We start from the raw sequence: 24,974 nt of genomic DNA on the forward strand, positions 1-24,974 counted from the left end.
CTTAATTTTGGTTGCCCCTGTCTGTCTGATATCATGTGTCCAGGTCTCAGCTGCCATGAAACCCGGACACAGCATTCAAAACTCTGACTGTCCGGGTGAATCCTGGACAGGTGGCAACCCTAGTCATATGCCGTCATTATACTCTCTTGCGTCGCTTCCACTACTTTGTAATCTCAGCCTTGCTGGAAGCCAGCAGCGAGAGGAGGAAGCGATGACTTTGATTTGTGCTTCCTGTGTGCTGGAATTCAGCTACATCAGAGCATTCCGTATAACACCGCACTGCACCGCCACACAGACATTCCCACAGGGGAAGAACATGGGCTGCCTGCAACAGCTCTCCGCCATGGAATTATTTTCCAAAGCTGGGAAACTTCTCTCCCACATTGGCATAGTGAAGGCAGCATCTTGTTTTCAGGGCACCTGTGGTTGTCCACCAGATTCTATGATATACAACAGGGGTTAGGCAACCTCGGCACTCCAGCTGTGGTGTAACTACAAATCCCTTCATGCTTCTGCCTCTGGGAGTCATGCCTGTGGCTGCCACTCTTGCAATGCCTCTTGGGACTTGTAGTTCCACAACAGCTGGAGTACCGAGGTTGCCCACACTTGCTTTACAGGCTGACTATTTTGAATTGTATACTTGCTGTCAGAAAACACTGAAGTCAGTGGATCTGTATAACAGCCAGGCAGCTCATAAAGGTTATCTTCATAAAGGTTAAGCCAGGGGTAGGCAATCTCGGCTACCCAGTTGTTGTGGAACTACAAGTCCCATGAGGCATTGCAAGACTGACAGCCACAGGCATGACTCCCAGAGGTAGAAGCCGGTAGAGGCAACCACGGCACTCCGGCTGTTGTGGAACTACAAGTCCCATGAGGCATTGCAAGACTGACAGCCACAGGCATGACTCCCAGAGGCAGGATTTGTAGACTGCCAAGGTTGCCTTCCTTTGCTTTTCCATGCCTCTTGGAGTCATGCCTGTAGCCGCCGGTCTTGCACTGCCTCATGGGACATGCAGTTCCACAACAGCAGGCATGCTGAGTTTGCCTACCCCTGATAGGCAACAGGGATATCTCACCATTGAAGTATCCTCATCCTCTAAGAATCCAGGGACTCTTCCCACCAAACTCCACCTTTAGTTAAAACCTCCCCGTGGGGTGGACTGACCCTTTAAGCCCCCCCCCCCCCCCCCTATCACATATCTCTGAACAACCGGGTGGAGCTCTGAGTCACATCCATTCCACAATCCTCAAAAGCTTTGCCAACCACTAGACCGCGCTCAGGACAACGGCAGATAAATCAGACGTTTGTAGATACAAATAATCAGAAATTTGGCCATTAGCCAGAAAACTACAAAGCCAAGTATGAACGCCGAGGACCCTTCCTGCCAATTGGATGATTTTTGGATTTTGATTTCCGAGACAGATTACAACATTGATAAGAAATTTGTTTTCATGGGGGGACGGGGGGGGATGTGTAGAGGAGCATATATTGATCTGTCTCCTCCAGTTTTGATAAATTTCCCCCCCATTATATATAAGCGATTTCCCTGTACTGGTTTCATCCTGGATGGTGGACGCAGCGCTGGCACACAGTGTTGTTTGGAGTAACGGTCACATGGTCCTCGGGCGCGCGGGACAGATATCTCCGATGATAAAATGTCCGTTCCCAAGATATCCGTTGCTGTCAGATCCGACCGAAGGGTCATTGTTTGTTAATGTAAGCAGAGGTAAATATTTAGGCTGGCACTGTCCTTTTCCCATCTGTCTGTGCCAGCGTACTCAAGACCGCGCTCAGACGATGGTTCCAGGCCGCCGCCATCCCAAAAAATAGTAAATAGAAATTTGAAGTAGATGTAAAACGTGAATGGCATTCCGACGCACCTTGCGCAGGGCATTGCACTGACTTACGTTGCAGTGAGCTGCACAGAAATGCTGCATGTGCAATGTTTGGTCCGTTGTGGTGCGTTCAGCAGCCCATTTATTTGAACGCATGTTAACGGTGGTCCTGCTGAGAAGGTCCTCGTTCAGCCACCATCGGGTGACAACGCACTGTCCCTGTCTTTGTCTTCCAATTGTTCTTCTGTGTCAGGCGTAGGCAACCTCAGCTCTCTTCTTGGCTCCTGGATTAGACAAAGTGGCTCCTGAATTCCGTATTAATGGGGCCCCCCCGGATCAGTTCCTATCAGGTGTTTTGGTAGGTGGATCAGATTCCGACCTTGCTGTGTATGGTGGAGTTGTGGACATTTCAGACTCATGTGGCCGGATCCAATGTTCTCTATAGACACTGCAAGATATGCTGATGCTACACCAGGGGTGGGCAATATACGCAGACGAGGGAACACATACGCAAATGAGGGAACACATACGCAGATGAGGGAACACATACGCAGATGAGGGAACACATACGCAGATGAGGGAACACATACGCAGATGAGGGAACACATACGCAGATGAGGGAACACATACCCAGATGAGGGAACACATACCCAGATGAGGGAACCCACACCCAGATGAGGGAACACATACCCAGATGAGGGAACACATACGCAGATGAGGGAACACTTACGCAGATGAGGGAAGTCTGATGGCCACCATCATTCAACCCACTTCCTCCTTTCCTAGGCCCTCCTGGACCCACCCCCAGCCTGTGATTGGACAGTGAAAGGACAAGCAGTATAGTGATGAGCTCATCTCTCTGTCAGTCTGCTCTCTCCTCCTATCAACATGCTCATTGTCAGAACATGAACTAATTGACTCCTTGTGCTGATTCTTATTCACACTCCAGTCCTATTGTACAGGAGTTGCAAGAGGCCTCAACGGTGGATATTCTTCTCATTTCCTGTTTTATTGAGAGGGGTCACCGGGACAGGAAGTAAGGGGAAATCTCCAGTAATGGAAATCCGACACAGGCTCTGACCTTTTTCCCTCTGGAATCAAACGTGTAATACAAGGTTTAGGCTGGAGTTCTATTTTAGGCCACGTTCACACAAGATGCAGTGCGTTCCGGCGCAATTGTAGCCAGAACACGCTGCCTTGCATTGCGGCCGGCTCACTTTTTTGTGGGGCAGAAGGGGGCGTGATGGGCCATTGAAGTGAATGGCACTGTAGCCACGCCCTCTGGCCGCATGGGATTGCAAGGTACATTATGCCCGAGGTCCGGTCCGGTGCGATCAAAATAGTGCTTGCAGTATTTTAATCTGACCAGACCGCAGGCATAATGTACCTTGCAATCCCGTGCGGCCGATCGCATTGCGGCCGGAGGGCGTGGCTACAGTGCCATTCACTTCAATGGCCCGCCACGCCCCCTACTGGCCAACAAAAAAGTGAGCCGGCCGCAATGCGAGGCAGTGCGTTCTGGCCAGAATGACTGACAGTCATTTTGGTGTCACCCCCTCTAAAAAGTCACGCACTCCGTCATGGACCGAGAGCCCGACCGTGTCAGGAGAGAGGAGGGGACCCGGCGGCATACCTCATCCCACCGGGTGAACGTCCCCTCCTCTCTCTGCTTACGTCCATTGCCAAGATGGTCGCCGGCAGGCGTCAATCAGATGGCTGCGCATGACATCATCGCCCATGCGCGAGGTGACGTCACAGCGGACCGGGTGACACCTGGCCTCAGGACGCCCCTGCATGTCACCACACTTCCTCCCGTCCATGTTTTTGAATGTCCGCACTGATTTACAGACATGGACGGGAAGAAGAGTCTGCAGGAGCCAGAGCGTTGCACCCACAATACACTGATCGCGTTTGCAATGCTTTATTGCTGTTGTAGCCAACCTTGGCACTCCGGCTGTTGTGGAACTACAAGTCCCATGACCCACTGCAAGACTCTGACAGCCAAAGGCATAAGTCCCAGAGGCAAAGGCATGACGGAAGTTGTAGTTTGCACAGTTGGAGTGCCAAGGTTGCCATGCAGTAGTGGAATCCTGTAGCTCAGCCTTCTCTGCTGTATCAGTAATTGATGTTTTATTCCTATTGTTTTCCTCCTGGGATATTCCGCGATTGGCATAGCCCCTCCCATCGTTCATGTTTGTACCTCACTCAGAACACTGACCGATGCATTGTATATAATCTGAAGGCAAACCAATAATTGCATTCTTTGTTACTTTGTGGAACTGTGCAGTAAAGCGGAAAATATGAGTTACAAGTGAACACACAGCGCCCCCCACTGGCAGCATTGGGGCTCACGGACCTGTTTCTCTGGATTTACATGCCAGTCTGTTCTAAATGAATGGACTGGAACCATCTCGATCCAAGAAGATTTAGGTCTTGTTGCATTATTTTCAGTGCAGTGCACAGCGTGCCTTATAGTCGATTCTGAAAGTTCATTGGTGTGCCAATCAACATGAAGACACTAACACATGGATAGTGGGCAATCACGCGTGGCGGTAACACTCATATTTTTCACTGTGTTGCGACAACAATCTGGTGTGAATGAGCCCCTAGGATCCAACCAAAAATGACAGAGCTACATATAGTTTTGTCTGTGTCTTGGGAACTCTACAGGTGAGATTCCTGCGCTGAGTTCCTGGGTCTGTACACCTGCTGTGCCCATTATGAGGGGTTCCCACCATCCCTGTGCTGCGTTCCTGGGGCTGTACACCTGCTGTACCCATCGTGAGGGGTTCCCATCGTCCCCTTGCCAAGTTCCTGGGTCTGTGCACCTGCTGTGCCCATTTTGAGGGGCTCCCACCATCCCTGTGCTGAGTTGCCGGTTTTGTACACCTGCAGTACCGATTATGAGGAGTTCCCACCTTCCCTGTGCTGAGTTCCCGGGTCTGCACACCTGCTGTGCCCATTATGAGAGGCTCCCACCATCCCTGTGCTGAGTTCCTGGGTCTGCACACCTGCTGAGCCCATTATGAGGGGCTCCCACCATTCCTGTGCCGAGTTCCCTGTCTAAACATATGCTGTGCGCAATATGAGGGGCCGCACCATCCCTGTGCTGAGTTCCCGGGCCTATAACCTACTGTGCCCATTATGAGGGGCTCCCAACATCCCTGTGCTGAGTTCCCGGGTCTATAACCTACTGTGCCCATTATGAGGGGCTCCCACCATCGCTGCTGGATTTACCATTTATCTTATTATGAGGAAAGCAGTGGGAGAACTGGGAACACCCTCCAGTGTGTGGAAACACCCAAAACGCAAGAAAGCCAGGTACAGGTCTAGTGGTTCTGACAGGGAGCGGTCCCCATTGTTCTCCCCAGGAAGGACTGTATGCCAGTGGGTGACTCAGCTCACACGACGCCACCTGCAACTAGAACATAACCTGGAGGTGGATCATCCTCATAATAAAGTGTTGGCTCATGTCAAACCTTTCCTCTTTTCAATTGAATTGGGCAGCACAAAGATTACTCTACCCTCTTCATATGCAATCTCATGTTCCTCTGAAAGCTGACGTTTCAATCAGTCTGACAGGAGGAACACTTAGACGTTCAGCTTAGCTTCAGAATATCCTTATGGGCCAATGAAAATGATATTCTGAGGGGGATTGGGAGGGTTGGGGTGGGAGTCCTCCAGATTATAGGACTCTTGGAGAGCTGTGCATGGTATGTGACCCCACATGAAGACACCGCCTGATGCCCATTTTCCTTCACGGCCCAATAAGCACACAGAGCCACCTTGAAGCTGAACTCCAGGGAAGTATAAAATACACAAAAATGTGCATGTGTGTAGTCATAGGATGAGGGTCGGGAGGAAACCTGTAAGGGATAGTGATAGGTGTACACACACCCGCGTATATGATGCGCTGAACTTTCGTCCGTAAATTGTATGGGCTAAACCAAAATGGATGAAAATGTGGCCGAAAATGCGGTGCATCCCTAGTTTCTCTCCTCCCCGCTGGGCGCTGGTCTGTATTCCCTACGATCGCACCTGCTCTCCTCTGCCTGTGTCGGCAGATTGGAGGGAACATAGAGCCAATCCAGCTACTGGCACCCAGCAGGGAGTAGAGAAGCTGTCAGGAGGCTGAGCAGGGCAGTGCAGGAGAACTCGGCCTCCTATGACAGGCGGAGCAGTCAGGACAGAGAGCGGAGTACAAACACTTAGCGATCAGTACTGAGGACATAGTAAAAACTTACTGTGTCCCCAGTTATGAATAAACAGGAAGTGCTCTACATCACTTCCTGTTCATTTATGACTATGGGCATAGTAAAAGTTACTATCTCCTCGATTTATGAATGGACAGGAGCACTCGGTATAGAGATATTGGGACACCGGTCTTTACACACACATGAACTTTAATGGCATCCCAGTCTTAGTACGTAGGGTTCAGTATTGGGTTGGCTCCGCCCTTTGCAGCTATAACAGCTTCAACTCTACCGGGAAAGCAGCCACAAGGTTTAGGAGTGTGTCTATGGGAATGTTGGACCATTTGTGAGGTCAGGTACTGATGTTGGGGGAGAAGGCCGGGCTCGCAGTCTCCACTCTAATTCATCCCAAAGGTGTTCTATGGGGTTGAGGTCAGGACTCTGTGCAGGCCAGTCAAGTTCCTCCCCCCCAAACTCCCCCATCACCATGCGCTGACCTCGCTCTGTCATTTTGCGTGGCCTACCACTTCCTGGCTGAGTTGCTGTTGTTCCCAGTTGCTTCCACTTTGTTCGAATACCGCTAACAGATGACCACGGAATATTTAGCAGCAAGGAAATTTCAAAGATGGACTTATTGCACAGGTGACAACCTATCACGGTACCACGCCTGAACGCGACCCATTCTTTAACAAAGAAGCATTTGTAGAAGCTTCTGCATGCCGAGGTGCATGATTTTATACACCTGTGGCCATGGAGATGATTGGAACACCTGAATCCAATGATTTTGGCAATATAGTGTATATACACAGTCCAGTTTTGAATTCACAGCTTGCACACACCCCCCCTCTAGTGGTCACATGACAAAAGTTCATTTATTAGTTTACAGTGAAGGAGATGCACCCCGGGTTCAAGTCTAAGTACATGATTTCTATACAACACGCTTGCTTTGTTACAGCTGAGACGATTTGTTTGCCATAATGCCAACGAATCCCAATCACAAGTGCTATTTATATTAAAATTCATGATTCCAATTAATTACAAAACAAAAAGTTTTAAAAAATGACAGTTACTACAATTAAAATAATCACCCTAGACATGCTCAGAGCCCGATCAGCAGGTCTGGAGGAGACACACTACAGTTAACAGAGGTTTCCAGGTCCATGGTACAGATTTTCTATCACTTTGTTTGACACGAAAGGGCAATTAATGGGTCAGTATTGGAGGAGAAGGCAGCAAGTTAAATCACCCGCAGGATACTTGTATCGGTCAGACGCCCCTTTGGCGAGATCCCTGCATGCGAGTTCCCAGCTACACCCACCTGCTGTGTTTGTTATAGCCGAGGGGTCTCAGTTTTTATGCCTTTTATTAGAAGAGATCTAGTTGGGGATTTCCCACCATGTGACACATCGGAAGACAGCAGCATTCCACCTACTTGTGTCCACCTAAAACAAAATCTTTTTTTTTAGGATAGAGTGACGCTTTAAGAGGTCACCTAGAAGCACTGATTTGTTAAGAGGCTCTCCAGCTGCCCACACATCCAAGCATGATCCGTGTGGGGACTTGAAGTACTGAAGACACACTCGTCATAACAGATACACATCAGAGAACATGATTTGACAGCACCGTTGCCTGTGAGGTCACGTGACTACTCAGAACCGAGTGGCTGGAAGAAAAAAAAATGTCGTCCTGTAATGTCCTATTGTGAATCCATCTGCTCTTGCGGGATCCGCCTCGGCAAAGTCAATTGCACACTGCCATAAAGCGGCGCTGATGGAGGCACCGGCGGCCCTCAAGTTCTTTTCTTCTCAGTAGTGATTTCAAGATGGAGAAGGTGGCGTCGACCACCTTCCCCTGCGGCCAGTATTAAGCGGGGACCCGGATCCCGAAGTACTTGCGCAGCTGCTCCAGAAACACGAAGGTCAAGACGGTGTGCGGGACGAGCCTGATGCCGGCCGGAACAAGACCCTGAGAGGGAAGAATAAGGAGGTCAGATAGAGCAAATCGTACACAATAGATATGCCGAAGGAAAACAGTCTCTGCCAAATGGCATTTTCCATCCTTCCAGAAAAAGAAAAAAAAAAGAAGACTAAAGGCTAGTTCACACCAGAACTGCGCAGTTACAATGCAATGCGTTTTGCTGCAAATTTCCTGGGATTGATGCGTTTTTTTATTTTGTTTCTTAAAATGGGATTTCAGTTGTGTTCCAGAGCGTTTACATGCATTTTATGCATTTTTATGCGTTCCATTGCAATCCGATGCAGCTAAAATAGGACAAGCAGTATTTTTTCTGACTGCATCGGAACGGACTGCACTGGTGTGAATAGAGCACCAGAAATCCCATAGGAAAGCATTGTGATGTATTTTGGCAGCAGCAGTCAAACTGAACAGACTGCATCACAACTGCAACTGGTGTGAACTTAGCCCTCGTTCACACCTGAACGTTTGGTAGCGCGTTCTACGCTCGACGAACGCTCTACAAAACGCTCAAAAATATAAATCCCATTGTATTCAATGGTCTGGTTCCCACCTTGGCGTATTTCCGCCCGTCCCTTACGCGCTACAAAACGGCCCACGCCTGAAAAGGTACAGGTACTACTTTGGGCCGTTTTGTGGCGCGTTTCCATTGAGATACAGCCAAGTAGCCTTCGGAAACGCGCGTTTGTCGCGCAACTTTGTTACCGCGAACCGCGGTGACAGACGCGCATATGCAATACGCCTAGGTGTGAACGAGACCTTAGACTAAGGCCCGGTTCCCACCTGGGCGTTTTTCCGCGCGTTCGTACTCGCGGAAAAACGCTCAAACAGGGAAATGCCATTATTTTCAGTGTGCATGGTTCCCATCTGGGCGTTTTTCCGCGAGTATGAACGCGTGGGAAACCGCCCTACGCCCAAAGAAGTACATGTACTTCTTTGGGGCGTTTTGGTCAGGCTTTTCCATTGGGATACAGCCATGTAGCCCTGGGAAACGCGTGTTTGTCACGCGTTTTTTTTACCGCGAAGCGAGGTAAAAACGTGCGACAAACGCGCATATTCAATACGCCTAGGTGTGAACCCAGCCTAAAAGCTCAATCATACTTAGGAAACTGCTTCTTGTGCACTTGTTGATGCACTTTCTTTGGCTCATTGTTGTGCATCGACAAGCCAAACAAAAACCTTACTTGCCTCAGAGCATGCATGCGTATTGTTAAGATGCAGGTGGGTTTGAATACTCCATCTGTGCAGGTTGACAATCAAAGCACACACAGCAAAGCAAACACACACTGCTTTATGGTAAAGCGCATACGTGTAATGGGCCCTACAAGCCAGTCCAGGAGCCTTTTAAAACATTCCCCCTCTCATAGTTACCTTGTAGAAGGCCAGTGGTCCCAGTTGTGCGGTCTCCATAGCACAGTGGGCGACTCCCTGGCAGACAGGAGACAAAAGGTGGCACAGGTTAGGAACAGGTTACCCGTCATATGCAGAGCATCAGAGAATGGTCCTCAATACAACACCTACCCTGTACTCCCCCTTGGAATTCATCAGTCGAGTCTTCATGACATCCAGCGGCTGACAAAGGAATGTAGCGCATCCACCCTGCAGAGCACAGATGGGTTAAGCTGTGGAAGGTTTCGCCGCACATTATATAAAATGTACCCCCACCTGGCCGGCAAACGACATTGTTCAACAATAAAAAATTATTATCATATAAAGCAACATTGTAACTCTTTTTCCTTCAGTTCTTACAGTCCCTTGAAAGACCGCTTCACGATCAATAAGTTATTGGACAGCTGGATGCTTAGAAATTAAATTCTGAGAGAGAGAGATGAAGATGATGAAAAAGGAGGGGGAAAGGGACGGAGATGATTAAAAAGGAGGGGGAAAGGGACAGAGATGATGAAAAAGGAGGGGGAAAGGGACAAAGATGATGAAAAAGGAGGGGGAAAGGGATGGAGATGATGAGGAGGATGGAGAAGGAGATGAGAAGGCAGGAGAAAGAGAAGGAGATGAGGAGGATGGAGATGGAGATGAGAAGGGAGAGAATGAATAATCATCAGCAAGAAGTACCTGCAGCTGAACGTTCAGGAATACATTCTGGCACAGCAACAGAGACAACTTCCATTTGCTGAGGTAGACTTGCTCTATCACAAAACACCGCTGTTCTGCTTCATACATAAAAGCTGATATTTAAAAAAAAAAAAAAAAAGACAACTTACTGCAATTGAACTGGCAAGAAAGTGGGTGAAAATGTTATCAGACATGACGCCGGTGTTCAGAACAAGCTGCTTAGCCTGGTCATAGCACGCTAACTGCAAGAGATAAAACACAGCATTTACATACATGTCACAAGAGAACACATCACACCTTTCAGATTAATTTCACCTCTGTGGTGGGAAGGAACTAACAATAGCCACTTGACATTAATGGACTGTGTGTTAATAAAGCGGGACAAAACTCTGGGATTAGAAACAATAATAAAAAAATATATTCCTCAACAGCCACAGAGGATATAAATCCATTGTGGGCACCATATTGCCTTTGGAAATCAAGCTATTACCTAAAAGTAGCGATGACATTATCACTGTGCTGTACATAACCTGTGCAGAAAGCAGAGCTGTGGAAGGGACCCAACAGGCTCCACCCACTACAGACTGCCTGCAGAAAACTACAGGAGGGGGCAGAGACAAGATCAGTCCCCCTGCACAAGGAAACAGAGTAGCAGTGAGAGGTCTTTATTACAGGAAGCTCCAAGTCTTACACTGGATTACTGCACAGATCTGGAAGAAATACACAAAAGGACACAGAGATGGAAAGAAGAATATCCATTTATCCCGGAGTTCAGCCTTAAAGAAAACCTGTCATTAGAAAAAAGTGTGTATGTCGTCACTGACTGACTCTTCCTTTAAATGCTGGGAGCCATCCCCCTTATAGTAGGCTGTAAACCATTTCTCGTGGACTTACCTGGCCCACAGTTACGAGAGCCCCTCTGCTGGATGCCATGGTGCCCCCCGAGAAAAGCTTCCGGAATCCCTCTAAATGAGAACAATGAGAGCATTAAATTCCTTTCACACACACAGCACGGCAGCCATACCAACGTCACACAGTCACCCCAAAATTACCTTCTTTAATGACTCTGAACATGCCGTCCAACACGTGAGCATAGCTGGAGGAAAGGCAGAGGAGAGGACAATCAAATACACAATTCAGCAACTGCTTCACCACACACGTTACAATCGGACTGTACAACAACTATGTAGTGCAAGAACCTGCCTGACTCGATACAGATTGATTGGATAGATTAGGTACGTCCTCATATTACATAGGTTTGGTAAATCCAAAGTTCATTGTACAAATCGAGAAATCTTAACTGCCTCCAAACAATATATTGTTTATCTATATATCTCTATCTATCTAATAAATCTATATAGCAGACCAAAAGGGAGCAAAACAAAAGCCCATGTCTGCCAACTGATTTTTTCCCCCATTGATATTGATGGGCCAGAGGGTGTCTGCACTGGCCACGCACTGCCCACCGACATACTAACATTTCCCCATCCAACCATGAAAGATGACATACCTGGCTGAAGGTGAAACTAACACGCGTCACTTACTTGCGCCTCAGGTGGGCCGGAAGTTTCACATCACTAGTATTTTTAAAATTAGCGGTCATCAGCGGCTTGTGAGCCGCTGATGACAGCTATTAATTTAAAAGGGGACAGTCTGCTGAACAGTTCTACTATAAGCTGATGGTCGCTAAAGCGACCATCAGCTTATAGTAGAACTGTAAATGCCAGGTCCGTACGACGTACTGAGCTGGCCAGCTGGAAGCACTTTTGTAGCTACGTCCTTGGCAGCGAAAGGGTTAAGGGCCCATTCACACGACATGCATTGGGGCTGCGCTGGCTGTTTCCAGTGTAGCCCCAAAGCATGACAAGGCAATCTGCCTCCTCTTAGGAGGGGCACCATTCACACCACCATGTTTCCGTGAGAAGGCATGTTACATGCCTGACTTATTTTAAGCACAGCAGGATGTGACGCGGAAAACCCAACTTGCACCCCGCAGAACTGAATAAAATGTCACGTCACATTTCAATAAAGTTCTAAAAAAAAAAAAAAAGCACACAGTGCGATCGATGTACCGGGATCGTGCCAAACTTGGCACATGTGCTTTTTAAAAAAAAAAACTTTATTAAAATGTAAAAAGTAACATTGAATTTAGTTCTACTGGCACAGCGGCACTGTGTCAGCCAACGCACACCAGACACTGTCAATGGACCCTAAAGCAGAGTGTCAGCCAAAAATAGAAAATAAAAATAGCAAGCCCAATTAAAAATAAAATAATTAAACCAGCTTCAGGATTTGATGTCACAGCAAGATTCCGAGAAAGTGAATGACTGATTATGCTCACTATTCACAAGCTAATCCCCTAGTGCTGCTATGGCAACCCCCTAGTGCTGCCATGGTATCCAGCACCCTGTGTGGAGGCCCACAGGACGTGATGCTTCTGAAACACGACTTTTATTACTACAGTACTAAAACCCAACTGCAAACAAAATGTTTTATTTTGCTTTGGATAGAGCACTGAAGAATTATAGTTTGCACGGGTTTTTTTAGGCTACGAATGAGGAGATTCTGACTTCCTGTCAGGGTAAGAAGTCATGGCAACTCTCTCCAACAGGCAAAAACAAAAACCCATTTTTAGTGGAGGTTAAAAATGAACTATGTTTTTAATCGGCATCTCTGCTTTCTGTCTTTTTTTCCTGGTGTCACAGGGACAGGAAGAGAGGGGGGAAAAATAATAAATAAATAATCATCGCCTGAATGGGGGTCAGAGATAAAAATATAAAAGCTGAAAGAAATTTTAAAAATGCCTCATTCTATTCAAAAATAATAAACATAAGAATATCCATAATAAATATAAAAAAATAATAACATAACAACATTGATTAAAAACATTATGATCATAATCAACAACAATAATTACAGTGATGATAATAATACAAATAATATCAGTAAAAAATAACAACAATAATAACATCAATAAAAATAATATTAATAATAGCAGTGGCGGCAACAACAACAACTGCCACTGAACGGAAACAGGATATAAAAACACTTACCTGACATTCAACATGTCGCCCGGGGTCCCTACGAAGCCCCCTGTAAAACCTGAAACAGAAAATGATTGGGATGTCAAGTTGAGGAGACTCCATCCACTCCAATCACTACGAGATGACACAGCTTCCAATCCACCAACCGTGACCTCCAACAAACAGGCCTGACAAGTTCCACAGACAGGAAACTGGGCCCGAGGTCAATACTAGTAATGACGACGACAGCAGCGGTGGGGGTGTCTATGGGGTGGGATGAGGGGGCACAACTACACCCCTATCCGACAACAAGCAGCTGTATATGAGCGATGATGAACGCCAATCACTGCCCGAGATGCTCGCTATTACACTCTAACAATACACAAACAGCCCAATAATCGCAATGCGGAGAACAAGCGTTGCTCGCCATTTGTAGGGAAGCAAAAGCGCGGCTGAATATGGCACATTTTCTGGAGACTATGATCTTAGGTCAGTGTCCTGGCCTTATATACAATGGGGGGAATTTATCAATATTGGAGCAGACAAAATCTGGAGCAGTTGCCCATGGCAACCAATCAGCGACTCTCTTCAGTTTGTTCAATTCAGATTTGAAAATGAAAGAGAGAAGCTGATTGGTTGCCATGCACAGCTGCGCCAGATTTTGTCTGCTCCAGTTTTGATAAATTCCCCCCCAATATAATCACAAAAAGACCCCAGTGCATTTTGTAGGTTGAAACCGTAAAGGGGGGGGGAATGTAAAAACGTAGTTTATTTTTAAAAAACTGATCTTCTGCAAGTACGCATTTAAATGCCTGTATAATCATTTTGCTTCAATTTTTGGATAGAGTAAGGGGTGCTTAAAACTCCAGTTTTTTTGTGTGCCAACCATATCAGCCAATTGTAATTCATCTTTTAGGAGCAGATTTCAACTGGGCGAATGCCATTCGCACAGCATTACTGCCACTAGGCAGAGCAGAGGAAATTCCCTGGGGGGGTGGGGGGGGAATTAACCCCCACAGAACGCATGTGGCAGATTTTGCTATATGAGCTATTTTTTTCTACATTTGGCGCGCATGCAGCACCCACTGAAATCAAACATGGTAAACAAACACCCATGAGCACACGGCACCGCAACGCGTATTCCCGCTACATGATGGTGGGGGCAGGGACCTAAAGTGCATATCCCTACATTACTCACCTTTCACCCCAAACCTGCCCCACTATTTCCTCTAGGGGAACAGCGGTAGCCAAACTTTGGCATGCCAGCTGTTGTGGAACTACAAGTCCCATGAACTACACAAGGCATTGCACGACCCTGACAGCCACAGGCATGACTTGGAGAGGAAACTGCATGATAGGAGTTGTAATTTCATCACAGCAGAAGGGCTGAAGTTTAGATGCAGCTGCTCTAGAGCAATGGTTCTCAACCTGTGTTACCTCAAGACCCACATTTGTCCTCGGTCATTAAGTCGCGACCCAAGTTGCTCTGCAATATTCCATGTTGCGATACTGCTCTTTCCGGTGCAGGCGATTAATCTGTGCGTGGGAGGTGCATTTGGGTTGCCATTACGGAAACTGGAGTGGATTCTCAACTTGGGGTCTAGTGTGGGCTGCAGTGCTGTGATGGAGCTCCATCCATATGTGTATTGCTTGTAAAGCTCCCGTGGGTGCCCGTAGAGGTGCCGGGGGCCAGAATGTGAGGAGCTGTAAGCAATGCACGTATGGATGGAGCTCCCTCGCGGCCATAGCCCCACCTCAAGTCGACACTGGGCATCATATTTTTGAATGGCTGCTAGGTGCGAGAACTGACAGTGCTTCTCTAGGGGGAGGATCCCCTCACCTAGAAAAGTGGAAGGCATGTGGAGACCCACTGGACATGGGGCCGCGACCCACTTTTGGGTCACGACCCACCAGTTGAGAACCAAGGCTCTAGAGCATGAATCAAGATTTAGTTTTGTCCTTTAATCTTGTTCCTGTAGCAAGAAACAGTGTTTAACACTCCCTCTGATGCTGCTTAGAAGGTCCTTACCTACTAACATAGGCATGCCCCCAGAACTGCATCTCCTAAGAGCCTTTGCCCTATACCATTGTGTAGGCCGCAGCACTGTTTTGTTGGGAAATAAATGAATGTATGAGTTCTGTTGTCCAGCAGGCAGGCCCGATAACGTTGCTTAGAGTTTCAATGTAGCAGAGGTAATGTGTAGTCAGTCTAAACAGGAAGCTAGGAGCACACTGGATTCCTGGAAGATTAACAGGTAATTTTCTGTAAATGCATCATTTTTGAAAGGATAAAACACGGGAAGATGTGCGTTTATTGCAATTATTAAGAACTGAATATGGGTTCACCTTATACACCTTGGGGTATATTTATAAAAGCAGTGAATCTGACATTTGCCAAACATTCAGTGAATCTTCCTGGTGCATGCGTTTTAAATGACAGTGATTGATTCACTACCAGTGAATGTATTGTGAAAGTCACATTGGCTGCTTTATAAATACGCCCCTTTAAGTAATCCGACTACAATAATGTAAAACCAAATTCATTCTGTCACTTCAATAGGCGTTCACTCACACACACACACACACACACACACACGCAAGACCGGACAAGGTTCCTGGGCTGTGACTTTGACTTCCAGGCACAATCAGCACCGAATCTTTAGTCTACACACAATACTAATAAGTGACTAACAACTATTAAGAAATCTCGCCGCCATCCCTGATTTGCTACATAACCTGCAGATCAAGTGAAGGTGATCCTGACATTCAGTTGCATGGAATATATACATATGCAAAACCAAAAAAAAACAAATTATAAAAAAAAAAATTATAGATAGATCTCAAAGAAGAGGAAGACAAAGAAAAGACAGACAATAGTTCCAGGACAACAATGAGATGACAATAAATGAAATAATGGTCATCATGCATCAAAGTGCCCAATAGAAGAAAAGGAGCAAACATTCTCCCTTTTAGTGCAAGAATCCCACCCCTTTGTTCACATGCAGCTGCGGGGTGGGAAATACTCGGCCCGCAGCTGATTCAGTAGAAGTGCCCATGACACTTTATTTGGAGTAGCTCAGGTTCGCACAAAGTTTGGTCTAGTTGTGAGACCTGCCCACTTCTCACTCTCCTGCTGGACTGCAGAACACCTTTGGTATGAAGACGAGGAAAGGGGAGGTGTTCTGTATTCCAACAGGGAACTGGACAGGCTGTCACCACTGCTTGGGATTTAAATGCAGCAGCAGCAGTGTTGTCATCTAATCAGGAAGAGCTCACTGGATAGCTGGCAAACAGGTTTAGCTCCGTACTCGCAGTAAGACAGCAATAAACACCTGACAGCACCCCTCATAGACCCCCCCCCTCTCCATTTTCCCCAGAGGATCCAACCTGACATTCAGCATAATAGCACAAGACTTCTTTCATTTGCAGTCCAAAGAGCATCAGATTCAGTTATAATTTAACAAGCTTCAACTTTCTTCAAGCCCCTTTACCTCCAGTCTGGGTGTGGTGAACTCGGGTTATAATAGTCTGTTCATTAACAGCTCACCCCCCCCTCCCCCCCCCACTACTACATTGTATTTCCGAATCAAACTTCTACACAGAGTTCACCGAGCTCAGTGACAGCAGAAGCTACAACCACTGCTGTATCACTACAAGTCCCAGCTGTCCCCAGTAAATGCCGCATGGGGAGCACAGGCAAAGGGAGGGGGGGCAGGGCGTGCTATGGAAACCCACTGCGTTTTTTGGGCATGTACGCCTTGGGTGCGCAGCGGTTAAACAAGCTGCTCGCTCACATTTAGAGATGTCTGGTACAAGTGCGCAAACGGGAGCTTGAACTTTTACAGACTTCACTAGCTGCGTGATTGTTCCAGTGGCTTGATAGGACGTGTGAATGGAGAAACTGATGGGAAATCCCATCAGCCACCGCAGCAGGCTTGTAGTTTCAATGGAATCCAAGTGTGGAACCATTGACACTTCCTCCCGACCGTGTTACTGCATGTCCATACCGAGGTCCAGGCATGTCTGGGAGGAACAGTCTGCAGGAGCCAGAGCATTGCACCTGATCGCATTTGCAATGCTTTATTGGCTCCTAACAGTCATTGCCACCAGTGTAATCCTAGGAGGGTCATCCGTCTTGGTATATCTCAGTCTCTCTGGTGGAGGGTAACTGTGGTAGAGGATTCGAAGTTTCTAATCCTTTGTTCTATACATCAGGAGATCATCTCCGTCCTCAAGCTGGCTGTAGATTTCAAAGAGCAGCTGGGAGATAACAAGTGACTTGCTTGCCGCTTGACATGAACATGTATTCACACCAGTGTCACATTCCCCAGTATTACCGGCTCAGGGAAACAAAGGGTTAATGACATCAATTGCCGATGGGATTCAGGTTTTTCAGTGATTGGTCCGCCTAGGCTACTCTCCTGTTCAGCCAGTTTTGTGATCACCTGATAAGACAGTACAACCAGGTCACGGACACACCCCTAGCTTTCTGACTGGATGGTAAAGGAGCAGCACACACTCAAGAGGTCCTTCCTCTGTTCTCCTTCCTAATGTTGCACGGTGGCAGAGCCTGATTGGCTGTCAGGGCTGCCCCTCCTCCTCCAATACAGAACACTGGAGATGATAGAATTCCAATAGAAAGACAGATTCAGGTACTTGCATTAGGTGCATTTAAAAAGACCCGACAGCGGTCTCCGGGACAAATGGTGAGAGGACGCAGACAACAACTAACATGACGGGGGTTCTAGCCCTTCCACTACACCCAAAAGGAAAGATACACCTAGTCACACACAAGCTCACCACACACCTTACAATCTACATTAGATCTACCAACATACCAACAACTGTGTAGTGCAAGCCAGGGCCTCTTTGATTGGATAGATTAGACAGGTCTTCATACTACATAGTTTTGGTAGATCTAAAGAAGATTGTGCAATCAGATTGGATAGTGCATGGCCAGCTTTAGAATTACCAAATGTGTATGGGGGGGGAGAGAGCGCGAGAGAGAAAGAGCGCGAGAGAGAAAGAGCGCGAGAGAGAAAGAGCGCGAGAGAGAAAGAGCGCGAGAGAGAAAGAGCGCGAGAGAGAAAGAGCGCGAGAGAGAAAGAGCGCGAGAGAGAAAGAGCGCGAGAGAGAAAGAGCGCGAGAGAGAAAGAGCGCGAGAGAGAAAGAGCGCGAGAGAGAAAGAGCGCGAGAGAGAAAGAGCGCGAGAGAGAAAGAGCGCGAGAGAGAAAGAGCGCGAGAGAGAAAGAGCGCGAGAGAGAAAGAGCGCGAGAGAGAAAGAGCGCGAGAGAGAAAGAGCGCGAGAGAGAAAGAGCGCGAGAGAGAAAGAGCGCGAGAGAGAAAGAGCGCGAGAGAGAAAGAGCGCGAGAGAGAAAGAGCGCGAGAGAGAAAGAGCGCGAGAGAGAAAGAGCGCGAGAGAGAAAGAGCGCGAGAGAGAAAGAGCGCGAGAGAGAAAGAGCGCGAGAGAGAAAGAGCGCGAGAGAGAAAGAGCGCGAGAGAGAAAGAGCGCGAGAGAGAAAGAGCGCGAGAGAGAAAGAGCGCGAGAGAGAAAGAGCGCGAGAGAGAAAGAGCGCGAGAGAGAAAGAGCGCGAGAGAGAAAGAGCGCGAGAGAGAAAGAGCGCGAGAGAGAAAGAGCGCGAGAGAGAAAGAGCGCGAGAGAGAAAGAGCGCGAGAGAGAAAGAGCGCGAGAGAGAAAGAGCGCGAGAGAGAAAGAGCGCGAGAGAGAAAGAGCGCGAGAGAGAAAGAGCGCGAGAGAGAAAGAGCGCGAGAGAGAAAGAGCGCGAGAGAGAAAGAGCGCGAGAGAGAAAGAGCGCGAGAGAGAGCGAGCGAGCGACCTCTCCAGCAGTACTTTTTTCTGCCACTAGATGTCCTCAGCCTGATGGGCAGCATCACTAAACCCACTTCTACAGAGGCCAGCCTGTAACTGGACAGTGAAAGGTGAAGCAGCACAGCAATAAGCTCATCTCTCTGTCACTCTGCTCTCTCCTATCAGCATGCTTCGTTCAGCACACTTAAATGATTGGCTCCTTGTACTGCTCCTTCCCCTCACATTTAAGCCCTGCAAAATAAAAATGTGTCCCAACAAACCAAAAAATCTCTTCTGTCTGTATGTGACTGACGACTGTTTATATACAGGCACCATTTAGCTCACCACACACACACACCAATCAAATTGTACAATCTCCTTTAGGTCTACCACGTAGGAGGACCTGTCTGATTGGATACAAATTGACTGAATAGATTAGGTAGGTCTAAAGTTGTACCGAGATTGCATGGTCGTATTGTAATGTGTATGGTGACCCATAAAATGGTATCCTCGGCTTCTCTATTTTAACAGAAGATCTACTCTGGCAAATTAAATTTCAGAACTGAACGTCACACGAGCTCCTTCCATCGTTCTTACCGCCGAATGCTCCCAGCAGCACCTTCTGGTAGAATGGGAGGGGGGCCTTGTTGTCCTGGGACATGCGGTCTCGCACAGTCTCGTAGATGGCAAAGCGGGTCATGGAGTATGTGATCTGCGGGAATAAAAGGGCCAAGTGATTAAAAAAAACAGATTCTCATCAAATCATCCCGAGATTATGATCATACTATATCCGTTATAAAACTGCCACTTTCCTTCTTTTTTTTTCTTTCAATCAGACTTATAGATCTTTATTTCTCATAAATGGGCGACCTACAGCAATCAGCCCTCAGCAAGAATCTGAAGCCTAGCTGTGATTTGTGCCTGGCTTTGCAGCGGCCGCTCAAAGTGAAGTTACATGAGAATGGGGCTCATGTAACAATAGACCTCTTGCCCCCCCCCCACCACCCTTGGTAGACAACCATCAATTTAGCCCAGATGTACATTTGCCCTCCCTAAACATAGGAGGGTCCCCCAGGGGAAGGGGGTGAGGCTTCCAAGCAACACAACTTGGTCCTCCAGATCAGACAGGCTGATAAGTGTAGCGTTACCATAGCAGCCCTGGGGCTGCCATGTTGGTGCCGTAAGGGACCCTTCTTCGAGGGGTGGACAAATGAATATGGAATTCAGGAACCGGTCTGTCCAATCCAGGAGCCAACTCCATTGACAGCTATTAGAGAAAGTCTTGAAAGTTAGGCGCCAGCTGTACAATTTAAGGGTGCATTGGCGACCTGGCTCCCGGGACGTGTCCATCCCTGCCTTATTCATATCACAGCCTTGTAAAATGCCATTCAGTCTTAATGCTGCATGGTAATAATGGCAGTTGTTGCTATGGGCAACAGGCGCATATACTATGTGGACAAGAGTTAGTGGACACCTGACCATCACACTTCTATGAGCTGGTAGGACATCCCATTCCAAAACCATGGACGTCAATGTGGAGTTGGCCCTTCCTGTGCAGCTAGAACATCCTCCAGACTTTCCATGAGATTTCAGAGGGTGTCTAATGGAATTTGTGCTCATTCAGCCAGAAGGACATTGGCGAGGTTAGGTACTGATGTTGGATGAGAAGACCTGGCTCACAATTGGGGGTTCAATTTCAGTAGGGTCAAGGTCAGGGCTCTGAAGACCACTCCAGTTCCTCCACACCAGATGCATCAAACCATATATTTGGCTCACGGGGCACAGTCGTGGTGGAGCAGAAAAGGGCCTTCACCAACCACAAGGTTGGATGGGCACCACTGTCTTCCAACCTTGGTTGTCTTCCAACAATTGTCTAAAATGTCTTTGTCTGTTATAGTATAAATAGAAAGAGCACCTTCGGTCAAGGTTATAAGGATACCGGCTGACAATGGAAACCGGAGATCACCTGAAGGAAGCTGCACGCGTGTTATTGTGTGTATTTAGGGCTGGGTCTCCCGAGGGAGGTCAGACTTCAGACAACTTTGGGATGAATTAGAGCGGAGACTGCGAGCCCGGCCTTCTCCTCCGACATCAGTACCTGACCCCACAAATGGTCCAACATTCCCATAGACACACTCCTAAACCTTGTGGACACCTTCCTAGAAGAGTTGATGCTGTTATAGCAGCAAAGGGCGGAGCCAACTCAATATTGAACCCTACTCACTAAGACTGGGATGCCATTAAAGTTCATGTGCGTGTAAAGACCGGCGTCCCAATACTTTTGGCAATATAGTGTGTATTCTAAGAGCATCAATGCAAAGTCTTACAGTCTGTTCTCTTTAAAAAGCAGTCACAATCTGGGTAGAAAAGCCTGTCGGCTGCCAGCATGGTGCAGAGTGAGCCCCTGTGTGGAAGCAGAAGCCTCTCTGAAGAGCTCTGACACACCCCCTGCTGCCTGAGTTGGAGCTCTCCAATAACCAGGGAGGATGAGCAAGCTTTTAGCATAGCTCTAGCTCAGACCCAGCAAGGCGGACATGTTGGACCTCTGCAGAGAGAAACCAATGCTTCCACGCAGAAAGCAGGGAGCTCACTCTGCAGCATGCTGGCAGGCTTTTCTACCCAGGCTGTGGCTGCTTCCTAAAGAAAACAAGCCAAGACTTTGAATGCATTTTGCATTGAGGACCCTAGTTCTCTGTGTGGAAGCAGCGGTCTCTGTGCAGAGGTCCCCTGCTGGGTCAGAGCTAGATCTCTGCAAAAGAAATGGTGCTCCCTGCTGATAGGATAGCTCTGACCAAAAAGGGGGCATGTCAGAGAGGGCGCTGCTTCCACACAGAGAGCAAGGAGCTCATTCCGCAGCATGCTGGCAGGAGACAGGCTTCTCTTCTCTTTTGTGGCTGCTTTCTAAAAGACAAAAACTTTGCGTACATATGTTAGTGCATCTGGAATGTATTGTAAACTGAACGTTCAATTTGGGCTTTCATTAAAATGATCAATTTTAAACATAGCGGAGTTCTCCTTTAAACACGCCAAGCTCACCTGTCTGAAGAGGGACGCGCTCAGGCCGTTGTATAGCGCAAAAAAGCCGTCGTTCCTTATGACAGTGATTGCCATTCCCGTCATTCTCTTCTTCACCTCTTGCTGAGTCTGTAGATGTACCTGGAGAGTGGGACAAAAGGGAGCCATGTGACACAGCGGCAAGAAAGTTTACAAACCCTCCGCACCTGAAGAACGGGGTCAAAGGTCGCCCGCATATTTTCCAGCGTTTTAATGGCAGAGCTGCCCCTCCTCACTCCACACACTGCTATCACCCCCAACCATCGCCCTAGGAAGCTTTCCTGCCTCTCGGACAAAACACGGTGACCTTATCTTCCCGCTGCCCGGCCACGCAGCACTGACTTCATCACTGTGACACAGCAGTAACATACTCGCATCTCGGGTGCATATACCGTGTCCCTGCTCATCAAGCATACAGCAGAACTCCATTCACAGACTTTTATACATGCTCATTATGTACATATATCACATGCTCAGCTCCGTCCTGTATACTGTACAATGTATTCATTTGTATCTGTTTAATATATTTAATTTATATAGGTGTAAAGTCGCCCAATCAGTTCCATGGGCTCTGAAAGGTGCGCCCCAAAACATGCTCCATCCGTCTGACACCCCCCCTGCCACGTTTCCTGGGCTCAGCTGCCGCTCCAACAGGCCTGGGACTAGCATCGTGGGTCGCTTGATCTCATCTCCGCTGGATGAACCCGGAGGTGACGATGATTTCATCACTTCCACTTTGAGCGGTCACAGAGAAGCCGGGGAAGAAGCTTATCAAACATGATCAGTGGCTGATCAGCTTCAATGGGCTGCAAGGGTGACATTAGAGGTCTAACAGACTTCTAATGTCTCCTGAAAGAGAACCCGTCACCTCCAATATACTATCACATAGGGGCTTGTGAGCGTCAATGGCGACATTAGAGGTCTAATAGACCCCTAATATCTCCTTAAAGAGAACCTGTCACCTCCAATATACTATCACATAGGGGGCTTGTGAGCTTCATTGGGCTGCAAGGGTGACACTAGAGGTTTAATAGACTCCTAATGTCCATTTAAAGAGAACCTGTCATCAGTAAAGTGCTATCACATAGGGGCTTGTGAGCTTCAATGGGCTGTAACAGTGACAGAGGTCTAATGGACCCCTAATGTCTCCTTAAAAAGAACTTGCCATCGCTGAAGTTAATTTCACATAGGGGGCTTCTGAATTTCAAGGGGCTGCAAGGGTGCCATCAGAGGTCTAACAGACTCCCAATGTCTCCTTAAAGAGAACCTGTCACCTCCAATATAAAATCACATATGCACATAGGGGGCTTGTAAGCTCCAATTGGCTGCAAGGGTGACAGAGGTCTAACAGACCCTTAATGTCTACTTAAAGAGAACCTGTCAACTCCAATATACTATCACATAGGGGTCTTGTGAGCTTCAATGGGCTGCAAGGGTGACATTGGAGGTCTAATAGACTCCTAATGTCTGTGCACGCAATTTTAAAGCTTGACATGTTTGGTGTCTATTAACTCATCACAACCTCATATTTTATATCCTACCAAAAAAATGGGGTATCATATTGCGTTAATGGTGCACTAAAATTAACTTATTTGTACTTTTTTTCCCTGAACATTTCAGTTTGATAAACAGTTGCGCTAATATGATGCGACAATAAAAAATTGTATCTGCCGCCATTTTATTCTCCAGAGTTTCTGCTATCAGGAAATGTATTATTTGGGGGGGGGTCTTAAATGTGCTAATAAACCTCAAAAACGGCTCTGGTAGTGAAAGGGTTAAAATTAATGGGGGGGGGGGGGAATGGAGGACACTCGGCTGAGTGCTTGTCGTTTATGTGGATCACCCTGAGGTCACATGACCGGTGTCCGCCTCAATCAGGCTTTTTATAAGGTGAACCTCTGCAGCACGTAAAGTTGCATTCTTTTATTTTATTGCTCTTTTCTGCTGCTGCCACAATACCGGGCCCTTGACATGCCCTACCCGTCCCAAGACGACCGTCGTCTTCTCCCCCCTCCCCACGTCTCCAATTACACGGCCGACATGTGCACCAATAACACGGGCTGCGGATTCCACCGACTCTATGCCGTGCACAGAATAACCCGTGACAGGTGACCGGGAGGGAAGAACATGTTTCAAAGTCACTCATTTCGGCAGGCGCTCATTCATATGGGTTAGATCAGGAAGGCAAAAGTGCAGCAAGCTACAGCTAAAGATGGATGATGGATATAGACTTTGAAATCTGTACAATCTCCTTACAGCTCATCATGCACACACGCTGCAATCTGATTGTACAATCTCCTTAGGTCACCATAGACGTTACAGTCTGGCTATACAATCAACTATGGACATGTTGCTCTGTTCAGCCGTCATTTTGATTGACAGCCGGTTTAAATCTGGTTGTGTGTGGCCAGAATTCTACTTTAGTGTGCCACCCCATCCAACGGCCCCCCACCCCAGAGTCCTAGACTGGACCCTTCAATGGTTTATGATGGCGTTTATCTCTGGCTTCCTATATACTCTCTGCACACAATGATGCATTCATAGAGGATAATGACCTGTTAGATGGACGCAGCACGCCCCCGATTAAACCGCGTAATCTCACGTTTGGAGCCCAGACAGCATTTAATTATGGCAAATGACGAGCACATAGACGGGCCGTGCGGTGCACAATTTTCCCACACCAGTGCTGTGATTGGATACCGCGGGTGTCCAATGCCATGTCAGCCAATGACGATGCAGAAATCACCAGCGAAACCCTGTCATCGTTTGCACCTTTACACGAGAAAAGGACGCGGCTCTTTTATCAGTCTGCGCATTTTTTAGGCCACTGGCGACGGATGTACCATGTGCAGACAATTGCACAAGGGCCCTCAGGGATTTAGGGGCCCATCTACGAAAGACGTGGGTTACGTTAGGTGCAAGGACCCCCTCCCGCCGTGCAAGGACCCCCTCCCGCCGTCCTATAGACCTGAAAACAAAGCTGCCCATACATGCCAACAGCACAGAAAGGGGCAT

At 47.6% G+C, this 24,974-nt stretch overlaps 1 protein-coding gene across 1 annotated transcript in view; it reads right to left on the reverse strand.

Annotated features, from left to right (window-relative positions):
- Nucleotides 1-325: 325 nt before the first annotated feature.
- Nucleotides 326-24,974, reverse strand: part of SLC25A10 (solute carrier family 25 member 10) — a 42,413-nt gene continuing 17,764 nt past the window's right edge. The window contains exons 3-15 of the mRNA XM_018553652.1: nt 21,942-22,067; nt 19,503-19,617; nt 13,127-13,175; nt 12,880-12,883; nt 11,838-11,842; nt 11,618-11,650; nt 11,126-11,169; nt 10,968-11,038; nt 10,223-10,315; nt 9,525-9,602; nt 9,375-9,431; nt 7,608-7,994; nt 326-336 (exon numbers count right to left, since the gene is read on the reverse strand). Of these exons, the coding sequence (XP_018409154.1) occupies nt 7,893-7,994; nt 9,375-9,431; nt 9,525-9,602; nt 10,223-10,315; nt 10,968-11,038; nt 11,126-11,169; nt 11,618-11,650; nt 11,838-11,842; nt 12,880-12,883; nt 13,127-13,175; nt 19,503-19,617; nt 21,942-22,025 (735 nt within the window). The 5' untranslated portion in view covers nt 22,026-22,067 and the 3' untranslated portion in view covers nt 326-336; nt 7,608-7,892. The remainder of the gene's footprint in view (nt 337-7,607; nt 7,995-9,374; nt 9,432-9,524; nt 9,603-10,222; nt 10,316-10,967; nt 11,039-11,125; nt 11,170-11,617; nt 11,651-11,837; nt 11,843-12,879; nt 12,884-13,126; nt 13,176-19,502; nt 19,618-21,941; nt 22,068-24,974) is intronic.

Source organism: Nanorana parkeri, unplaced genomic scaffold (assembly GCF_000935625.1).
Source record: "Nanorana parkeri isolate BGI_ZX_2015 unplaced genomic scaffold, ASM93562v1 scaffold126, whole genome shotgun sequence".
Classification (NCBI taxonomy): domain Eukaryota; kingdom Metazoa; phylum Chordata; class Amphibia; order Anura; family Dicroglossidae; genus Nanorana; species Nanorana parkeri.